General features: G+C 45.8%; 1 protein-coding gene across 1 annotated transcript in view; it reads left to right on the top strand.

Annotated features, from left to right (window-relative positions):
- Nucleotides 1–254: 254 nt before the first annotated feature.
- The window catches only part of LOC137535612 (zinc finger protein 585A-like), a 63,931-nt gene continuing 41,069 nt past the window's right edge, over nucleotides 255–23,116 (top strand). The window contains exon 1 of the mRNA XM_068257467.1: nucleotides 255–740. Coding sequence (XP_068113568.1) covers nucleotides 305–740 — 436 coding nt within the window. The 5' untranslated portion in view covers nucleotides 255–304. The remainder of the gene's footprint in view (nucleotides 741–23,116) is intronic.

Here is a 23,116-nt window from a genome sequence, read left to right as displayed (position 1 = left end):
GGGTGGAGAACTGACACATGTAAGTGTTGTGGTTAAAGAGGAAGAAGAAGAGACATATGTGAGGAGTGATCAGCAGTCTATGGAGGAGGGAGGCATGATGAGGACAAGTAAAGAGGAAGAAGAAGAGACGTATGTGAGGAGTGATCAGCAGTCTATGGGGGAGGGTGACATGATGAGGACAAGTAAAGAGGAAGAAGAAGAGACGTATGTGAGGAGTGATCAGCAGTCTATGGAGGAGGGTGACATGATGAGGACAAGTAAAGAGGAAGAAGAAGAGACGTATGTGAGGAGTGATCAGCAGTCTATGGAGGAGGGAGGCATGATGAGGACAAGTAAAGAGGAAGAAGAAGAGACGTATGTGAGGAGTGATCAGCAGTCTATGGAGGAGGGTGACATGATGAGGACAAGTAAAGAGGAAGAAGAGACGTATGTGAGGAGTGATCAGCAGTATATGGAGGAGGGTGACATGATGAGGACAAGTAAAGAGGAAGAAGAAGAGACATATGTGAGGAGTGATCAGCAGTCTATGGAGGAGGGTGACATGATGAGGACATGTAAAGAGGAAGAAGAAGAGACGTATGTGAGGAGTGATCAGCAGTCTATGGAGGAGAGTGACATGATGAGGACATGTAAAGAGGAAGAAGAGGAGACATATGTGAGGAGTGATCAGCAGTCTATGGAGGAGGGTGACATGATGAGGACAAGTAAAGAGGAAGACCATGTTACAGAGCGCAAAACAGGTGAGGACTTTCCAACTGTGACAGCCACTAAATTGTCACATGTAGCTATAATCACCGATTTATTTCAAGTGATAGAAATCTACCATGTGTATGGTTTTTATTCATTCTACCGGCCTGTAATAAGCTGATAATGGTCCCTGTACATTACTGTACACAGATTGGTCACAGTAGGGGTGACTTAGTTTTACCGGCCTGTAATAAGCTGATAATGGTCACTATACATTACTGTACACAGATTGGTCACAGTAGGGGTGACTTAGTGTTACAGGCCTGTAATAAGCTGATAATGGTCACTGTATATTACTGTACACAGATTGGTCACAGTATGGGGTGACTTAGTGTTACCGGCCTGTAATAAGCTGATAATGGTCACTGTACATTACTGTACACAGATTGGTCACAGTATGGGGTGACTTAGTGTTACTGGCCTGTAATAAACTGATAATGGTTACTGAGCATTATTTTACACAAATTGTACACAGGGGGGGGGGGGGGGGGGGGGGGTCTTATGTATAGGAGTAGGAGGATAGATAGTGCATCTGTAAAGTATTCACAGCGCATCAATTTTTCCACATTCACTTATTACAGCCATATTTCAGAATCGATTATATTATTTTTCTCCTCAGAATTATATGCACAACACCCCATAATGACAACATGAACACTTTTTTTTACTTGAGGTTTCTGCAAATGTTTTAAAAATCAAAACATGAGAATGCACATGTACATAAGTGTTCACAGCCTTTTCCATGAAGCTTAAAATTGAGCTCAGTTGCATCCTGTTTCCCCTGATCATTTGTGTGATGTTTTTGCAGCTTAATTGGAGGCCACCTGTGGTAAATTCAGTTGATTGGACATGATTTGGGAAGGCACACAGGTATCCATATAACATACAGGTGACAGTTCATATCAACCCACAAACCATGCATGAAATCCAAGGAATTGTCTGTAGACCTCTGAGACAGGATTGTCTCCAGGCACGAGTCTGGGTAAGGTTACAGAAAAATTTCTGCTGCTTTGAAGGTCCCAATGAGCACAGTGGCCTTTATCATCTGTAAGTGGAAGAAGTTCAAAACCACCAGGACTTTTACTAGTGCTGGCACCCTCATCACCAGGCCAATACCATCCCTACAGTGAAGCATGGTGGTGGCAGTATCCTCACCAGGCCAATACCATCCCTACAGTGAAGCATGGTGGTGGCAGTATCCTCACCAGGCCAATACCATCCCTACAGTGAAGCATGGTGGCAGCATCATTACCAGACCAATACCATCCCTACAGTGAAGCATGGTGGTGGCAGTATCCTCACCAGGCCAATACCATCCCTACAGTGAAGCATGGTGGTGGCAGTATCCTCACCAGGCCAATACCATCCCTACAGTGAGCATGGTGGTGGCAGCATCATCACCAGGCCAATACCATCCCTACAGTGAAGCAGAGTGGCAGCATCATCACCAGGCCAATACCATCCCTACAGTGAAGCATGGTGGCAGCATCATTACCAGACCAATACCATCCCTACAGTGAAGCATGGTGGCAGCATCATTACCAGACCAATACCATCCCTACAGTGAAGCATGGTGGTGGCGGTATCATCACCAGGCCAATACCATCCCTACAGTGAAGCATGGTGGTGGCGGTATCATCACCAGGCCAATACCATCCCTACAGTGAAGCATGGTGGTGGCAGCATCATCACCAGGCCAATACCATCCCTACAGTGAAGCATGGTGGCAGCATCATTACCAGACCAATACCATCCCTACAGTGAAGCATGGTGGTGGCAGTATCCTCACCAGGCCAATACCATCCCCACAGTGAAGCATGGTGGTGGCAGCATCATCACCAGGCCAGTACCATCCCTACAGTGAAGCATGGTGGTGGCAGCCTTATCACCAGGCCAATACCATCCCTACAGTGAAGCATGGTGGTGGCGGTATCATCACCAGGCCAATACCATCCCTACAGTGAAGCATGGTGGTGGCAGCCTTATCACCAGGCCAATACCATCCCTACAGTGAAGCATGGTGGTGGCAGCATCATCAACAGGCCAATACCATCCCTACAGTGAAGCATGGTGGCAGCATCATTACCAGACCAATACCATCCCTACAGTGAAGCATGGTGGTGGCGGTATCATCACCAGGCCAATACCATCCCTACAGTGAAGCATGGTGGTGGCAGATTCATCAACAGGACAATACTCTCCCTACAGTGAAGCATGGTGGTGGCAGCATCATCACCAGGCCAATACCATCCCTACAGTGAAGCATAGTGGCAGCATCATTACCAGACCAATACCCTCCCTACAGTGAAGCATGGTGGTGGCAGCATCATCACCAGGCAATACCATCCCTACAGTGAAGCATGGTGGTGGCAGCATCATCACCAGGCCAATACCATCCCTACAGTGAAGCATGGTGGTGGCAGCATCATTACCAGACCAATACCCTCCCTACAGTGAAGCATGGTGGTGGCAGAATCATCACCAGGCCAATACCCTCCCTACAGTGAAGCATGGCAGTGGCATCCTTATCACCAGACCAATACCATCCCTACAGTGAAGCATGGTGGGGGCAGCATCATGCTGTGGTGATGTTTATCAGCTGCAGGAACTGAGAGACTAGTCAGGAAAGAGGGAAAGATGACTGCAGCAATGTACAGAGATATCCTGGATGAACATCAGCTCCAGAGCTCTCTTGTACTCAGACTGGGGGATGGTTCATCTTTTTGCAGGACAACAATCCAAAGCACACAGCCAAGATATCACAGGAGTGGCTTCAGGGCAAAAATCTATTAACCCTTCGCACTCTCGCATGCAAATGTTCAAACAAATGCATTCACAGATTTACTCATCCAGGCACCACTGTTATCCCTACAGCTAAGGTAAAAGCCAGGGTTTTAGTTCACAGAAGAATGCATTCTTATGCTTAGTCACCTATACTGCGTAGAAGTACCCAGGTAAACATAGGTGTCCTAACTCTGGCCCTGTAACATGCATAGTGCAGACATGCAAACACATTCATTGCATCAAACCTATCAATGGATTAGGAGCACACATCCTGACGTCCTCTCCTGGGACAGACAGTGCATCTTACCAATCGCACAAGGGAGCTAACGTAATGTATCCATGTGCACCATGCGCATACACCAGCATAAGCTGTGTGCATGCTGACAAACACATACAGGGGAAGGAGGTAGTGCACTGAATTAGACCCTAGCCACAGGGGTCAGTAACAAGAAAAAAATACATATATCCAGGCACATCGCCTCTAGTTAGGACATTAAATAAGTTATTAAGGAAAGGGAGGTGCTGAAGGGGGTGTGGCTAAAAACAGCAAACATCTATTAACCCTTTGCACTCTCACATGCAAATGTTCAAACAAATGCATTCACAGATTTACTCATCCAGGCACCACTTGTTATCCCTACAGCTAAGTTAAAAGCCGGGGTTAAGCATAAGAATGCATTCTTCTGTGAACTAAGACCCTGGCTTTTAACTTAGCTGTAGGGATAACAGTTGTGCCTGGATGAGTGAATCTGTGAATGCATTTGTTTGAACATTTGCATGCGAGAGTGCGAAGGGTTAATAGATTTTTGCTGTTTCCTAGCCACACCCCCTTCAGCACCTCCCTTTCCTTAATAACTTATTTAATGTCCTAACTAGAGGCGATGTGCCTGGATATATGTGTTTTTTGTTTTTTTTTGGCTTCAGGACAACTCTTTGATTGGCCTTGAGTGGCCCAGCCAGAGCCCAGACTTGAATCCCATTGAAAGTCTTTGGAGAGATCGTACAATTTCTGTGCACCAACGCTTCCCATCCAACCGGTGCTATGATTAAGGACGTTTGAGTCCGAAACATGTCAGCTTGATGCCTGCCGAACTTGTATTTTGGACATGTCCACAATAAAGGTAACTTCAAACTGTTAAGTGCGGACCTTCCTTGTGTGTTGTACTCTCTGGTCCTGGTAACCAGGTCGAGCACTACAGTTGAAGTGGTGGAGTGGAGCGGTGTTTACTTTGCAAATCCAACCTTATGGAGCTTGAGAGGTGCTGCAATGAGGAATGGGTGACACTGACCCAAGAGAGGTGTGCCAAGCTTGTGGCATCATATTCACAAAGACTGGAGGCTGTAATTGCTGCCAGAGGTGAATGGACAAAGTATTGAGCAAGGCTGTGTATACTTACAGTCATGGTCAGATTAATAGCAGTCGCACATCACTAACCTGGTCACTGTTTTTGGTAGTAATGATATTTCTACATGGCAAATAATTTACTAGCCGGTGGAGAACTAGAAATCCAACAGACCCACCAGTCATGACCGGCATGCTGCTGATTCTCTGTCATTGAATCCCTACAAAATGATAGCAACATAGAGTTCAATCAGTGAGGTCATTCATTCTTTGAGGAACAGGTGGCAATTATTGCCCTTAGGTAAGGAAGGAAGCAGCCGATGTTGTTCAGGCTGGTTATAGTGCATTTATTTCTCTCTGAATTTCTGAGGAAAATGGGTCATTCCAGACATTGTGGAGAAGAACAGCGTGCCTTGATTACACAGGTGATTGGAGAGGGGAAAACATATAAAGAAGTGCAGAAAATGATCGGCTCCTCACCTAAACTGATCACAAATGCTTTAAAATGGCAGCAAAAATCTGAAAGATGTGGAAGAAAGCGAAAATCTACCATTCACATGGATAGAAGAATAGCCAGAATGGCAAGGCCTCGGCCAACAATCAGCTCCAGGAAGATCAGAGAAGGTCTAGAGTTACCTGTGAGTACTGTTACATTCACATGGATAGAAGAATAGCCAGAATGACAAGGCCTCAGCCAACAATCAGCTCCAGGAAGATCAGAGAAGGTCTAGAGTTACCTGTGAGTACTGTTACATTCACATGGATAGAAGAATAGCCAGAATGGCAAGGCCTCAGCCAACAATCAGCTCCAGGAAGATCAGAGAAGGTCTAGAGTTACCTGTGAGTACTGTTACATTCACATGGATAGAAGAATAGCCAGAATGGCAAGGACTCCACCAACAATCAGCTCCAGGAAGATCATAGAAGGTCTAGAGTTACCTGTGAGTACTGTTACATTCACATGGATAGAAGAATAGCCAGAATGGCAAGGACTCCACCAACAATCAGCTACAGGAAGATCATAGAAGGTCTAGAGTTACCTGTGAGTACTGTTACATTCACATGGATAGAAGAATAGCAAGGCCTCGGCCAACAATCAGCTCCAGGAAGATCAGAGAAGGTCTAGAGTTACCTGTCAGTACTGTTACATTCACATGGATAGAAGAATAGCCAGAATGGCAAGGCCTCAGCCAACAATCAGCTCCAGGAAGATCAGAGAAGGTCTAGAGTTACCTGTGAGAACTGTTACATTCACATGGATAGAAGAATAGCCAGAATGGCAAGGCCTCGGCCAACAACCAGCTCCAGGAAGATCAGAGAAGGACTAGAGTTACCTGTCAGTACTGTTACATTCACATGGATAGAAGAATAGCCAGAATGACAAGGACTCGACCAGCAATCAGCTCCAGGAAGATCATAGAAGGTCTAGAGTTACCTGTGAGTACTGTTACATTCACATGGATAGAAGAATAGCCAGAATGGCAAGGCCTCGGTCAACAATCAGCTCCAGGAAGATCAGAGAAGGTCTGGAGTTACCTGTGAGTACTGTTACATTCACATAGATAGAGGAATAGCCAGAATGGCAAGGCCTCGGCCAACAATCAGCTCCAGGAAGATCAGAGAAGGTCTAGAGTTACCTGTGAGTACTGTTACATTCACATGGATAGAAGAATAGCCAGAATGGCAAGGACTCCACCAACAATCAGCTCCAGGAAGATCATAGAAGGTCTGGAGTTACCTGTGAGTACTGTTACATTCACATGGATAGAAGAATAGCCAGAATGGCAAGGACTCGGCCAACAATCAGCTCCAGGAAGATCATAGAAGGTCTAGAGTTACCTGTGAGTACTGTTACATTCACATGGATAGAAGAATAGCCAGAATGGCAAGGCCTCGGTCAACAATCAGCTCCAGGAAGATCAGAGAAGGTCTAGAGTTACCTGTGAGTACTGTTACATTCACATGGATAGAAGAATAGCCAGAATGGCAAGGCCTCGGCCAACAATCAGCTCCAGGAAGATCATAGAAGGTCTAGAGTTACCTGTGAGTACTGTTACATTCACATGGATAGAAGAATAGCCAGAATGGCAAGGCCTCGGTCAACAATCAGCTCCAGGAAGATCAGAGAAGGTCTGGAGTTACCTGTGAGTACTGTTACATTCACATGGATAGAAGAATAGCCAGAATGGCAAGGACTCGGCCAACAATCAGCTCCAGGAAGATCATAGAAGGTCTAGAGTTACCTGTGAGTACTGTTACATTCACATGGATAGAAGAATAGCCAGAATGGCAAGGCCTCGGCCAACAATCAGCTCCAGGAAGATCATAGAAGGTCTAGAGTTACCTGTGAGTACTGTTACATTCACATGGATAGAAGAATAGCCAGAATGGCAAGGACTCCACCAACAATCAGCTCCAGGAAGATCAGAGAAGGTCTAGAGTTACCTGTGAGTACTGTTACATTCACATGGATAGAAGAATAGCCAGAATGGCAAGGCCTCCACCAACAATCAGCTCCAGGAAGATCAGAGAAGGTCTAGAGTTACCTGTCAGTACTGTTACATTCACATGGATAGAAGAATAGCCAGAATGGCAAGGCCTCCACCAACAATCAGCTCCAGGAAGATCATAGAAGGTCTAGAGTTACCTGTGAGTACTGTTACATTCACATGGATAGAAGAATAGCCAGAATGGCAAGGACTCGGCCAACAATCAGCTCCAGGAAGATCAGAGAAGGTCTAGAGTTACCTGTGAGTACTGTTACATTCACATGGATAGAAGAATAGCCAGAATGGCAAGGCCTCGGTCAACAATCAGCTCCAGGAAGATCAGAGAAGGTCTAGAGTTACCTGTGAGTACTGTTACATTCACATGGATAGAAGAATAGCCAGAGTGGCAAGGCCTCGGCCAACAATCAGCTCCAGGAAGATCAGAGAAGGTCTGGAGTTACCTGTGAGTACTGTTACATTCACATGGATAGAAGAATAGCCAGAATGGCAAGGCCTCAGCCAACAATCAGCTCCAGGAAGATCATAGAAGGTCTAGAGTTACCTGTGAGTACTGTTACATTCACATGGATAGAAGAATAGCCAGAATGGCAAGGCCTCGGCCAACAATCCGCTCCAGGAAGATCATAGAAGGTCTATAGTTACCTGTGAGTACTGCTACATTCACATGGATAGAAGAATAGCCAGAATGGCAAGGCCTCCACCAACAATAAGCTCCAGGAAGATCAGAGAAGGTCTATAGTTACCTGTCAGTACTGTTACATTCACATGGATAGAAGAATAGCCAGAATGACAAGGACTCGGCCAACAATCAGCTCCAGGAAGATCAGAGAAGGTCTGGAGTTACCTGTGAGTACTGTTACATTCACATGGATAGAAGAATAGCCAGAATGGCAAGGCCTCGGTGAACAATCAGCTCCAGGAAGATCAGAGAAGGTCTAGAGTTACCTGTGAGTACTGTTACATTCACATGGATAGAAGAATAGCCAGAATGGCAAGGCCTCGGCCAACAATCAGCTCCAGGAAGATCATAGAAGGTCTAGAGTTACCTGTGAGTACTGTTACATTGACATGGATAGAAGAATAGCCAGAATGGCAAGGACTCGGCCAACAATCAGCTCCAGGAAGATCATAGAAGGTCTAGAGTTACCTGTGAGTACTGTTACATTCACATGGATAGAAGAATAGCCAGAATGGCAAAGCCTCGGCCAACAATCAGCTCCAGGAAGATCAGAGAAGGTCTGGAGTTACCTGTGAGTACTGTTACATTCACATGGATAGAAGAATAGCCAGAATGGCAAGGACTCGGCCAACAATCAGCTCCAGGAAGATCATAGAAGGTCTAGAGTTACCTGTCAGTACTGTTACATTCACATGGATAGAAGAATAGCCAGAATGGCAAGGACTCGGCCAGCAATCAGCTCCAGGAAGATCAGAGAAGGTCTAGAGTTACCTGTCAGTACTGTTACATTCACATGGATAGAAGAATAGCCAGAATGGCAAGGACTCGGCCAACAATCAGCTCCAGGAAGATCAGAGAAGGTCTAGAGTTACCTGTCAGTACTGTTACATTCACATGGATAGAAGAATAGCCAGAATGGCAAGGCCTCGGTCAACAATCAGCTCCAGGAAGATCAGAGAAGGTCTAGAGTTACCTGTGAGTACTGTTACATTCACATGGATAGAAGAATAGCCAGAATGGCAAGGCCTCGGCCAACAATCAGCTCCAGGAAGATCAGAGAAGGTCTGGAGTTACCTGTGAGTACTGTTACATTCACATGGATAGAAGAATAGCCAGAATGGCAAGGCCTCAGCCAACAATCAGCTCCAGGAAGATCATAGAAGGTCTAGAGTTACCTGTGAGTACTGTTACATTCACATGGATAGAAGAATAGCCAGAATGGCAAGGCCTCGGCCAACAATCCGCTCCAGGAAGATCATAGAAGGTCTATAGTTACCTGTGAGTACTGCTACATTCACATGGATAGAAGAATAGCCAGAATGGCAAGGCCTCCACCAACAATCAGCTCCAGGAAGATCAGAGAAGGTCTATAGTTACCTGTCAGTACTGTTACATTCACATGGATAGAAGAATAGCCAGAATGACAAGGACTCGGCCAACAATCAGCTCCAGGAAGATCAGAGAAGGTCTGGAGTTACCTGTGAGTACTGTTACATTCACATGGATAGAAGAATAGCCAGAATGGCAAGGCCTCGGCCAACAATCAGCTCCAGGAAGATCAGAGAAGGTCTAGAGTTACCTGTGAGTACTGTTACATTCACATGGATAGAAGAATAGCCAGAATGGCAAGGACACAGCCAACAATCAGCTCCAGGAAGATCATAGAAGGTCTAGAGTTACCTGTGAGTACTGTTACATTCACATGGATAGAAGAATAGCCAGAATGGCAAGGCCTCGGCCAACAATCAGCTCCAGGAAGATCATAGAAGGTCTAGAGTTACCTGTGAGTACTGTTACATTCACATGGATAGAAGAATAGCCAGAATGGCAAGGCCTCGGCCAACAATCCGCTCCAGGAAGATCATAGAAGGTCTATAGTTACCTGTGAGTACTGCTACATTCACATGGATAGAAGAATAGCCAGAATGGCAAGGCCTCCACCAACAATAAGCTCCAGGAAGATCAGAGAAGGTCTATAGTTACCTGTCAGTACTGTTACATTCACATGGATAGAAGAATAGCCAGAATGACAAGGACTCGGCCAACAATCAGCTCCAGGAAGATCAGAGAAGGTCTGGAGTTACCTGTGAGTACTGTTACATTCACATGGATAGAAGAATAGCCAGAATGGCAAGGCCTCGGTGAACAATCAGCTCCAGGAAGATCAGAGAAGGTCTAGAGTTACCTGTGAGTACTGTTACATTCACATGGATAGAAGAATAGCCAGAATGGCAAGGCCTCGGCCAACAATCAGCTCCAGGAAGATCAGAGAAGGTCTGGAGTTACCTGTGAGTACTGTTACATTCACATGGATAGAAGAATAGCCAGAATGGCAAGGACTCGGCCAACAATCAGCTCCAGGAAGATCATAGAAGGTCTAGAGTTACCTGTCAGTACTGTTACATTCACATGGATAGAAGAATAGCCAGAATGGCAAGGACTCGGCCAGCAATCAGCTCCAGGAAGATCAGAGAAGGTCTAGAGTTACCTGTCAGTACTGTTACATTCACATGGATAGAAGAATAGCCAGAATGGCAAGGACTCGGCCAACAATCAGCTCCAGGAAGATCAGAGAAGGTCTAGAGTTACCTGTGAGTACTGCTACATTCACATGGATAGAAGAATAGCCAGAATGGCAAGGCCTCCACCAACAATAAGCTCCAGGAAGATCAGAGAAGGTCTATAGTTACCTGTCAGTACTGTTACATTCACATGGATAGAAGAATAGCCAGAATGACAAGGACTCGGCCAACAATCAGCTCCAGGAAGATCAGAGAAGGTCTGGAGTTACCTGTGAGTACTGTTACATTCACATGGATAGAAGAATAGCCAGAATGGCAAGGCCTCGGTGAACAATCAGCTCCAGGAAGATCAGAGAAGGTCTAGAGTTACCTGTGAGTACTGTTACATTCACATGGATAGAAGAATAGCCAGAATGGCAAGGCCTCGGCCAACAATCAGCTCCAGGAAGATCAGAGAAGGTCTGGAGTTACCTGTGAGTACTGTTACATTCACATGGATAGAAGAATAGCCAGAATGGCAAGGACTCGGCCAACAATCAGCTCCAGGAAGATCATAGAAGGTCTAGAGTTACCTGTCAGTACTGTTACATTCACATGGATAGAAGAATAGCCAGAATGGCAAGGACTCGGCCAGCAATCAGCTCCAGGAAGATCAGAGAAGGTCTAGAGTTACCTGTCAGTACTGTTACATTCACATGGATAGAAGAATAGCCAGAATGGCAAGGACTCGGCCAACAATCAGCTCCAGGAAGATCAGAGAAGGTCTAGAGTTACCTGTCAGTACTGTTACATTCACATGGATAGAAGAATAGCCAGAATGGCAAGGCCTCGGTCAACAATCAGCTCCAGGAAGATCAGAGAAGGTCTAGAGTTACCTGTGAGTACTGTTACATTCACATGGATAGAAGAATAGCCAGAATGGCAAGGCCTCGGCCAACAATCAGCTCCAGGAAGATCAGAGAAGGTCTGGAGTTACCTGTGAGTACTGTTACATTCACATGGATAGAAGAATAGCCAGAATGGCAAGGCCTCAGCCAACAATCAGCTCCAGGAAGATCATAGAAGGTCTAGAGTTACCTGTGAGTACTGTTACATTCACATGGATAGAAGAATAGCCAGAATGGCAAGGCCTCGGCCAACAATCCGCTCCAGGAAGATCATAGAAGGTCTATAGTTACCTGTGAGTACTGCTACATTCACATGGATAGAAGAATAGCAAGAATGGCAAGGCCTCCACCAACAATCAGCTCCAGGAAGATCAGAGAAGGTCTATAGTTACCTGTCAGTACTGTTACATTCACATGGATAGAAGAATAGCCAGAATGACAAGGACTCGGCCAACAATCAGCTCCAGGAAGATCAGAGAAGGTCTGGAGTTACCTGTGAGTACTGTTACATTCACATGGATAGAAGAATAGCCAGAATGGCAAGGCCTCGGCCAACAATCAGCTCCAGGAAGATCAGAGAAGGTCTAGAGTTACCTGTGAGTACTGTTACATTCACATGGATAGAAGAATAGCCAGAATGGCAAGGACACAGCCAACAATCAGCTCCAGGAAGATCATAGAAGGTCTAGAGTTACCTGTGAGTACTGTTACATTCACATGGATAGAAGAATAGCCAGAATGGCAAGGCCTCGGCCAACAATCAGCTCCAGGAAGATCAGAGAAGGTCTAGAGTTACCTGTGAGTACTGTTACATTCACATGGATAGAAGAATAGCCAGAATGGCAAGGCCTCGGCCAACAATCAGCTCCAGGAAGATCAGAGAAGGTCTAGAGTTACCTGTGAGTACTGTTACATTCACATGGATAGAAGAATAGCCAGAATGGCAAGGCCTCCACCAACAATCAGCTCCAGGAAGATCAGAGAAGGTCTAGAGTTACCTGTGAGTACTGTTAAATTCACATGGATAGAAGAATAGCCAGAATGGCAAGGCCTCCACCAACAATCAGCTCCAGGAAGATCATAGAAGGTCTGGAATTACCTGTGAGTACTGTTACATTCACATGGATAGAAGAATAGCCAGAATGGCAAGGCCTCAGCCAACAATCAGCTCCAGGAAGATCAGAGAAGGTCTGGAGTTACCTGTGAGTACTGTTACATTCACATGGATAGAAGAATAGCCAGAATGGCAAGGCCTCGGCCAACAATCAGCTCCAGGAAGATCATAGAAGGTCTAGAGTTACCTGTGAGTACTGTTACATTCACATGGATAGAAGAATAGCCAGAATGGCAATGCCTTGGCCAACAATCAGCTCCAGGAAGATCAGAGAAGGTCTAGAGTTACCTGTGAGTACTGTTACATTCACATGGATAGAAGAATAGCCAGAATGGCAAGGCCTCGGCCAACAATCAGCTCCAGGAAGATCAGAGAAGGTCTAGAGTTACCTGTGAGTACTGTTACATTCACATGGATAGAAGAATAGCCAGAATGGCAAGGCCTCCACCAACAATCAGCTCCAGGAAGATCATAGAAGGTCTGGAATTACCTGTGAGTACTGTTACATTCACATGGATAGAAGAATAGCCAGAATGGCAAGGCCTCAGCCAACAATCAGCTCCAGGAAGATCAGAGAAGGTCTGGAGTTACCTGTGAGTACTGTTACATTCACATGGATAGAAGAATAGCCAGAATGGCAAGGCCTCGGCCAACAATCAGCTCCAGGAAGATCAGAGAAGGTCTAGAGTTACCTGTGAGTAATGTTACATTCACATGGATAGAAGAATAGCCAGAATGGCAAGGCCTCGGCCAACAATCAGCTCCAGGAAGATCAGAGAAGGTCTGGAGTTACCTGTGAGTACTGCTACATTCACATGGATAGAAGAATAACCAGAATGGCAGGGCCTCGGCCAACAATCAGCTCCAGGAAGATCAGAGAAGGTCTAGAGTTACCTGTGAGTACTGTTACATTCACATGGATAGAAGAATAGCCAGAATGGCAAGGCCTCGGCCAACAATCAGCTCCAGGAAGATCAGAGAAGGTCTAGAGTTACCTGTGAGTACTGTTACATTCACATGGATAGAAGAATAACCAGAATGGCAAGGACTCCACCAACAATCAGCTCCAGGAAGATCAGAGAAGGTCTAGAGTTACCTGTGAGTACTGTTACATTCACATGGATAGAAGAATAGCCAGAATGGCAAGGCCTCGGCCAACAATCAGCTACAGGAAGATCAGAGAAGGTCTAGAGTTACCTGTGAGTACTGTTACATTCACATGGATAGAAGAATAGCCAGAATGGCAAGGCCTCGGCCAACAATCAGCTCCAGGAAGATCAGAGAAGGTCTAGAGTTACCTGTCAGTACTGCTACAATTAGAAGACGACTATGTGAAGCCAAGCTATCTGCAAGAAGCCCCTGCAAAGTCCCACTGTGGAAAAAGAGACCTGCTGAAGAGATTACAACTTGCCGAAGAGCCCCATTGACTGACCTGGAGAGAAATGGTGGAATATTTTGTGGACTGGTGAAAGTTAGATTGTTCTTTTTGGGTCTAGTGGCAGGAGACCATTTATCAGACGACCCCCAAACTCTGAATTCAATCCACAGTATACTGTGCAGACCGAGAAGATTGGTGGTGCAACCAATTAAACTGACAACCATGGCTGAACAAGAAAAATCATACACCAAAAAGTGTCAGTAGTAACCTATTTCTTTATAAGTGACTTGTTAATAAAAACCGGGGTTAGCAGACAGCTCTTAGAATGTAGTGAATACATATATATATGAATCAATACCAGATACTTGCAGGATAAATCTAGCACCACCTGCAGGCAAGTATATAGCATAAGGCAAGCACATCTGCACTATACGGCTAAATCACAGCAAAGATCTCTTCACTATAAAACCAGTAATCAAAGTGCAATTTCTGTATCCACTGCATTCTGTAATCCGGCTGTTGTTGAGTTAAATGTCTCAGAACAGAAGAATAAGGGCGCTTCTCCGCTCGCACTTACCCAGGGATCCACCTCTCCTTACGTTCGTCCGCTGGCCTGGCAGGCTGCAGTGGATACAGAAATTGCACTTTGATTACTGGTTTTATAGTGAAGAGATCTTTGCTGTGATTTAGCCGTATAGTGCAGATGTGCTTGCCTTATGCTATATAGTGGCCTGCAGGTGGTGCTAGATTTATCCTGCAAGTATCTGGTATTGTTTCATATATATGTATTCCCTACATTCTATGAGCTGTCGGCTGCCCCCGGTTTTTACTGTATATACAAGTCCATAATAAAGAAATTGGCTGTTATTGACACTTTTTGGTGTATGATTCTTCTTGTTCAGCCGTGGTTGTCTGTTTAAATTGATTGTATAGATGTAATACTTCCAAGGCTCCTTATTGGATTATGCTGGCTGCGCTCTGCAGTCTCTATTGCATTTTTTGGCATGGTGGCACAAGCATCATGATATGGGGATGTTTCTCATACTAGGGTGCTGGGCCTATTTATCGCATACCAGGGATCATGGATCAGTCACAATATATCAGAATACTTGAAGAGGTCATGCTGCCTTATGCTGAAGAAGAAATGTCCCTGAAATGGGTGTTCCAACAAGACAACGACCCCAAACACACCAGTAACCGTGCAGCATCTTGGCTCCAGACCAACAAGACTGGCATTATGGAGCAGCCAGCCCGATCCCCGAACCTTAATCCAATAGAAAGCTTGTGGAGTAACATCAAAAATGCAGTTTCTGAGGCAAAACCGAAAAATAGAGAAGAACTGTGGAATGTAGTCCACTCATCCTGGGCCGGAATACCTGATCACAGGTGCCAGAAGCTGGCTGACTCCATGCAACACAGATGTACAGCAGCTCTCAGAAGCAGGGCTTATATAACTAAATATTACAGTATTTCCTGCCATATAGGATGCACTTTTTCTCCCCAAAATGAAGCACCAGCACGTCAGGGATTCCCTGCCTGTGTGTCCGCTCTCCCCGCGTGCCTCTGCTCCCCCCCCCCCCCCCCGTGTGTAGTGGCAGCTTACCTAGTCCATGCACCTGCAGGGATTGCAGACCTCCGTCTCCTCTATGCAGCTTCCTTTGGTGTATGACTTGTACTGGTTGCATCATTGTTACAACCTGCCCACTAGAGGGAGACATGCAGAGGAGACAGAGGTCTGCACTCCTCGCAGGGTGCATGGAGTAGGTAAACTGCCGCTACACATAGGGGGCAGGAGTCAGAAGGGAGAGGGGAAGGGGAACAGACAGAAGAGGACACATGGGGGTCACATGGTGATACAGGAGGAAACGGGATATACAGGAGGACACATGGGGGACACAGGAGGACACATCTTTAATATCTTGAAAACCATAACAGGTAGAACAGTGATTTTTGCAGAACAGATGGGCACAAACCCAGCACTAACCAACCATACCATTTTCCTGTTCATGCCTTGTTGTAGGGGGGCTGGGTGAAGTCATCGTCTGGAAAAAAAATAATTGCTATTAACTTCAAATTAAAAGCAGCAAAAATCTTTATTTTTGCGGCACAAACGTAGCACTAACCAAACATGCTAGAATTTTTATTTGTGCTGGTTGTACGGAGGGCCAACTTCACACAGCCTTCATGTTTAGCAATGAGCTCCAAATCTTTCAGGTTGGAGGGTCTTCTTGTCATCACCCTGATCTTTAGCTCCCTCCACAGATTCTCAATTGGATTTAAGTCAGGACTCTGGCCGGGCCACTCCAAAACGTTAATGTTGTTGTCTGCTAACCATTTCTTCACCACTATTGCTGTGTGCTTTGGGTCATTGTCATGCTGAAATGTCCACTGGTGCCCAAGGCCAAGTTTCTCTGCAGACTGCCTGATGTTGTCGGTGAGAATCCTCATGTATTGCTCTTTTTTCATGGTGCCGTTTATTGTGATTAGGTTCCCTGGTCCATTGGCTGAAAAACACCCCCAAAGCATTAGGTTCCCACCAGCATGTTTGACAGTAGAGATGGTATTATTTGGGTTGAAGTCTTTTCCTTTTTTATGCCAAATGAAGGAAACATCATTGTGACCAAACAATTCAATTTTTGTTCCATCTGACCATAACACAGAAGCCCAGAAATATTCTTTGTCCAGATGAGCATTTGTAAAGGCCAAGCGAGCTTTTGTGTGCCTTATATGGAGAAGTGGCGTCCTCTTTGGTCTGCATCCGTGGAACCCAGCAGTGTGCAGTGTCCGTTGGATTGTCTGCCTTGAGACATTGCCACCAGCAGAGCCCAGATTCACCAGGATGGCCTAGATGGTGATCCTTGGATTCTTTTTCACCTCTCACTATCCTGGCCAGCACAGGTGTTACTTTGGCTTCCGACCACGTCCTCTGAGATTTTCCACAGTGCGGAACATCTTGTATTTTTTAATAATACTTTGCACTGTGGCCACTGGAACTTGAAAACCTTTAGAATTGGCCTTGTAGCCCTTTCCTGACTTGTGAGCAGCCACAATACGCAGCCGCAGGTCCTCACTGAGCTCCTTTGTCTTAGCCATGACTGTCCACAAACCAACTGCAGAGAGCTGCTGCTTGTCACCTGTTGAGTTGATTAAAACAGCTGATCCCAATTAATCAGGGGAATTAGGATGCTTTAGAACAGCTTGGACTATTTGGAATGGTATAATAGAACTTTGGATTTTCCCACAGACTGACCGTTTGTGAGGGGTATGAATAATTTTGAAATGGCCTTTGTCCACTAAACCTGGGTGCATCTTATATTCTGGACGAGTCAGCAATTCAAAGGAAAGCAAAATCTTAAAAAAATTTTGAGTCTATATACAGGATCTTCTCAAAAAATTAGCTTAGTTACATAGTTATTTTGGTTGAAAAAAGACATACGTCCATCGAGTTCAACCAGTATAAAGTACAACTCCAGCCCGTCACCCACATACCCCTGTTGATCCAGAGGAAGGCGAAAAAAAACCCACAAGGCATGGTCCAATTAGCCCCTAAAGGGAAAAATTCCTTCCTGACTCCAGATGGCAATCAGATAAAATCCCTGGATCAACATCATTAGGCATAACCTAGTAATTGTAGCCATGGATGTCTTTCAACGCAAGGAAAGCATCTAAGCCCCCTTTAAATGCAGGTATAGAGTTTGCCATAACGACTTCCTGTGGCAATGCATTCCACATCTTAATCACTCTTACTGTAAAGAACCCTTTCCTAAATAAATGGCTAAAACGTTTTTCCTCCATGCGCAGACCATGTCCTCTAGTCCTTTGAGAAGGCCTAGGGACAAAAAGCTCATCCGCCAAGCTATTATATTGCCCTCTGAAGTATTTATACATGTTAATTAGATCCCCTCTAAGGCGTCTTTTCTCTAGACTAAATAAACCCAGTTTATCTAACCTTTCTTGGTAAGTGAGACCTTCCATCCCACGTATCAATTTTGTTGCTCGTCTCTGCACCTGCTCTAAAACTGCAATATCTTTTTTTGTAATGTGGTGCCCAGAACTGAATTCCATATTCCAGATGTGGCCTTACTAGAGAGTTAAACAGGGGCAATATTATGCTAGCATCTCGAGTTTTTATTTCCCTTTTTAATGCATCCCAAAATTTTGTTCGCTTTAGCTGCAGCGGCTTGGCATTGAGTACGATTATTTAACTTGTTGTCGATGAGTACTCCTAAGTCCTTCTCCAAGTTTGATGTCCCCAACTGTATCCCATTTATTTTGTATGGTGCTAGACCATTGGTACGACCAAAATGCATGACTTTACATTTGTCAACATTGAACTTCATCTGCCATGTATGTGCCCATATAGCCATCCTATCCAGATCCTGTTGCAATATGACACTATCTTCCTGAGAGTTGATGATTTTGCACAATTTTGTATCATCTGCAAAAATAGCAACATTGCTCACTACTGCATCTACTAGGTCATTAATAAATAAATTGAAGAGCACTGGACCCAGAACAGACCCCTGTGGGACCCCACTGCTAACAGTCTCCCATTTTGAGTACGATCCATTGACCACAACTCTTTGTTTTCTGTCCATTAGCCAGTTCCCTATCCATGAACACAGACTCTTCCCCAGTCCTTGCATCCTCAACTTTTGCACCAGACTTCTGTGGGGAACAGTGTCGAAGGCCTTTGCAAAGTCCAAGTATATCACATCTACAGCATTCCCAATATCCATATTAGCATTCACTACCTCATAAAAGCTGAGTATGTTAGTCTAACAGGACCTGTATTTAGTAAACCCATGTTGATGCTGAGAAATAAGATTATTTTCTACTATGAAGTCATGTATAGTATCTCTTAGTAACCCTTCAAATAGTTTGCATGCAACTGATTTAAGCTTACAGGTCTAATTTCCTGGATCATATTTTTTGCCCTTCTTAAATAATGGGAAAACGTGGGCTGTACGCCAATCCACTGGGACTCTGCCAGTTGCAAGAGAGTTACAAAAGATAAGATAAAGGGGCTTAGCTATAACTGAACTTAATTCCCTTAGGACCCGAGGATGCATGCCATCCGGGCCAGGTGCCTTGTCTATTTTTAATTTATTTTATATTGTGATAAAGTTCATTCTTTTCTGTAATGTACTGATAAACATTAGACTTTCATATATTTTAGATTCAAATACACACAACTGAAGTAGTTCAAGCCTTTTATTGTTTTAATATTGATGATTTTGGCATACAGCTCATGAAAACCCAAATTTCCTATCTCAAAAAATTTTTATTTCATCCGACCAATAAAAGAAAAGTGTTTTTAAAACAAAAAAAAAGGTCAACCTTCAAATATGTTCAGTTATGCAGTCAATACTTGGTCGGGAATCCTTTTGCAGAAATGACTGCTTCAATGCGGCGTGGCATGGAGGCAATCAGCCTGTGGCACTGCTCAGGTGTTATGGAGGCCCAGGATGCTTCAATAGCGGCCTTAAGCTCATCCAGAGTGTTGGGTCTTGCGTCTCTCAACTTTCTCTTCACAATATCCCACAGATTCTCTATGGGGTTCAGGTCAGGAGAGTTGGCAGGCCAATTGAGCACAGTAATACCATGGTCCGTAAACCATTTACCAGTGGTTTTGGCACTGTGAGCAGGTGCCAGGTCGTGCTGAAAAATGAAATCTTCATCTCCATAAAGCTTTTCAGCAGATGGAAGCATGAACCCACTTTTGAACCAGAAACAGCGGCAGAAGCGCCTGACCTGGGCTACAGAGAAGCAGCACTGGACTGTTGCTCAGTGGTCCAAAGTACTTTTTTAGGATGAAAGCAACTTTTGCATGTCATTCGGAAATCAAGGTGCCAGAGTCTGGAGGAAGACTGGGGAGAGGGAAATGCCAAAATGCCTGAAGTCCAGTGTCAAGTACCCACAGTCAGTGATGGTCTGGGGTGCCATGTCAGCTGCTGGTGTTGGTCCACTGTGTTTTATCAAGGGCAGGGTCAATGCAGCTAGCTATCAGGAGATTTTGGAGCACTTCATGCTTCCATCTGCTGAAAAGCTTTATGGAGATGAAGATTTCATTTTTCAGCACGACCTGGCACCTGCTCACAGTGCCAAAACCACTGGTAAATGGTTTACTGACCATGGTATTACTGTGCTCAATTGGCCTGCCAACTCTCCTGACCTGAACCCCATAGAGAATCTGTGGGATATTGTGAAGAGAAAGTTGAGAGACGCAAGACCCAACACTCTGGCTGAGCTTAAGGCCACTATTGAAGCATCCTGGGCCTCCATAACACCTGAGCAGTGCCACAGGCTGATTGCCTCCATGCCACGCCGCATTGAAGCAGTCATTTCTGCAACAGGATTCCCGACCAAGTATTGGCTGCATAACTGAACATAATTATTTGAAGGTTGACTTTTTTTGTTTTTAAAAACACTTTTCTTTTATTGGTCGGATGAAATATGCTAATTTTTTGAGATAGGAAATTTGGGTTTTTATGAGCTGTATGCCAAAATCATCAATATTAAAACAATAAAAGGCTTGAACTACTTCAGTTGTGTGTATTTGAATCTAAAATATATGAAAGTATAATGTGTATCAGTACATTACAGAAAATAATGAACTTAATCACAATATGCTAATTTTTAGAAGATCCTGTATATACAAATCCTTTCTGATGACTATTATCTGAGACATAGAATATGTTATATTATTATTTTTATTAAAGGTTTACATTTATTAGGAGTTGGAACATTTCTGTACGACTCCAGGTGCCCCAAAATTGCTCCGACTCCTCCACTCCACAGCCCTGCTAATTATATGCAATGTTATGCAGCTGCTGTATCTGGGCCATTTCTAATCCGTATTGTGCAGCATTCACAAAGCTTTGGGTGGTAAAAAAAACACCATGGTCAGGAAATTTCCAAATGAGGTCTTTTTCTTTTAAGCATTCACAAAGATTTACACAGGTGCGGTAGAAGTTCGGTCATTTACAGAAAAAGACCTGTGTGGTAACAGTTCCATGCTGTTCTCTCAATAACTGATGACGTTTTAATAGTAAAAGGCTTCCCCAGAATCCCTGTAGATTTACATGTTCTAATAATGTTTGTTCTACTCCCTCTGAATCTGTCTAGTAGCCTTTAACATTTTATCTAAAAGCCAGAGTTTAGATGAACTCTCAATAAACATTAAACATGCCATACTTAGATGATTCCCCCCACTTGCTCCTCCGCATCTTCAAACAGGAACCTAAAAGGTTAAATGTCGGAAGGGCTGCAGGGGAAACCTCTTTTGTGTCTCTGCTCTGCAGCCTGGGGGGGTGGCTTGTTCCTACTGAGGTGTCACAGCATATCACAGGGAGTAGAAGGAGGCGGAGGCTGTTCCTATTGGCTCTCTGCTCTGCAGCCTGGGGGAGGGGCTTGTTCCTCCTGAGAAGGTGTCACAGCATATCACAGGGAGTAGCAGGAGGCGGAGGCTGTTCTTATTGGCGCTCTGCAGCCTGGGGAGGGGATAGTTCCTCCTGAGAAGGTGTCACAGCACATCACAGGGAGTAGCAGGAGGCGGAGGCTGTTCCTATTGGCTCTCTGCTCTGCAGCCTGGGGGAGGGGCTTGTTCCTCCTGAGAAGGTGTCACAGCACATCACAGGGAGTAGCAGGAGGCGGAGGCTGTTCTTATTGGCTCTCTGCTCTGCAGCCTGGGGGGAGGGGCTTGTTCCTCCTGAGAAGGTGTCACAGCATATCACAGGAAGTAGCAGGAGGTGGAGGCTGTTCCTATTGGCTCTCTGCTCTGCAGCCTGGGGGGAGGGGCTTATTCCTCCTGAGAAGGTGTGGCAGGATATCACAGGGAGTAGCAGGAGATGGAGGCTGTTCCTATTGGCTCTCTGCTCTGCAGCCTGGGGGAGGGAGGGGCTTGTTCCTCCTGAGAAGGTGTCGCAGCATATCACAGGGAGTAGCAGGAGGCGGAGGCTGTTCCTATTGGCTCTCTGCTCTGCAGCCTGGGGGGAGGGGCTTGTTCCTCCTGAGAAGGTGTGGCAGGATAACGGAGTAGCAGGAGGCGGGGCTGTTCCTATTGGCTCTCTGCTCTGCAGCCTGGGGAGGAGGGGCTTGTTCCTCCTGAGAAGGTGTCGCAGCATATCACAGGGATTAGCAGGAGGCGGAGGCTGTTCCTATTGGCTCTCTGCTCTTCAGCCTGCGGAGGGAGGGGCTAGTTCCTCCTGAGAAGGTGTCACAGCATATCACAGGGAGTAGCAGGAGGCGGAGGCTGTTCCTATTGGCTCTCTGCTCTGCAGCCTGGGAGGAGGGGCTTGTTCCTCCTGAAAAGGTGTCGCAGCATATCACAGGGATTAGCAGGAGGCGGAGGCTGTTCCTATTGGCTCTCTGCTCTGCAGCCTGCGGAGGGAGGGGCTAGTTCCTCCTGAGAAGGTGTCACAGCATATCACAGGGAGTAGCAGGAGGCGGAGGCTGTTCCTATTGGCTCTCTGCTTTGCAGCCTGGGGGGAGGGGCTTGTTCCTCCTGAGAAGGTGTGGCAGGATATCACAGGGAGTAGCAGGAGGCGGAGGCTGTTCCTATTGGTTCTCTGCTCTGCAGCCTGGGGGAGGGGCTTGTTCCTCCTGAGAAGGTGTGGCAGGATATCACAGGGAGTAGCAGGAGATGGAGGCTGTTCCTATTGGCTCTCTGCTCTACAGCCTGGGGGGGAGGGGCTTGTTCCTCCTGAGAAGGTGTGGCAGCATATCACAGGGAGTAGCAGGAGGCGGAGGCTGTTCCTATTGGCTCTCTGCTCTGCAGCCTGCGGGGGGAGGGGCTTGTTCCTCCTGAGAAGGTGTCACAGCATATCACAGGGAGTAGCGGAAGGCGGAGGCTTTTCCTATTGGCTCTCTGCTCTGCAGCCTGGGGGGAGGGGCTTGTTCCTCCTGAGAAGGTGTGGCAGCATATTACAGGGAGTAGCAGGAGGCGGAGGCTGTTCCTATTGGCTCTCTGCTCTGTAGCCTGGGGGAGGGGCTTGTTCCTCCTGAGAAGGTGTCACAGCATATCACAGGGAGTAGCAGGAGGTGGAGACTGTTCCTATTGGCTCTCTGCTCTGCAGCCTGGGGGTGGAGGGGCTTGTTCCTCCTGAGAAGGTGTCACAGCATATCACAGGGAGTAGCAGGAGGCGGGGCTGC

This window comes from Hyperolius riggenbachi, chromosome 10 (genome assembly GCF_040937935.1).
Source record: "Hyperolius riggenbachi isolate aHypRig1 chromosome 10, aHypRig1.pri, whole genome shotgun sequence".
Taxonomy (NCBI): Eukaryota; Metazoa; Chordata; class Amphibia; order Anura; family Hyperoliidae; genus Hyperolius; species Hyperolius riggenbachi.
This window is presented reverse-complemented; position numbering and strand designations above follow the sequence as displayed.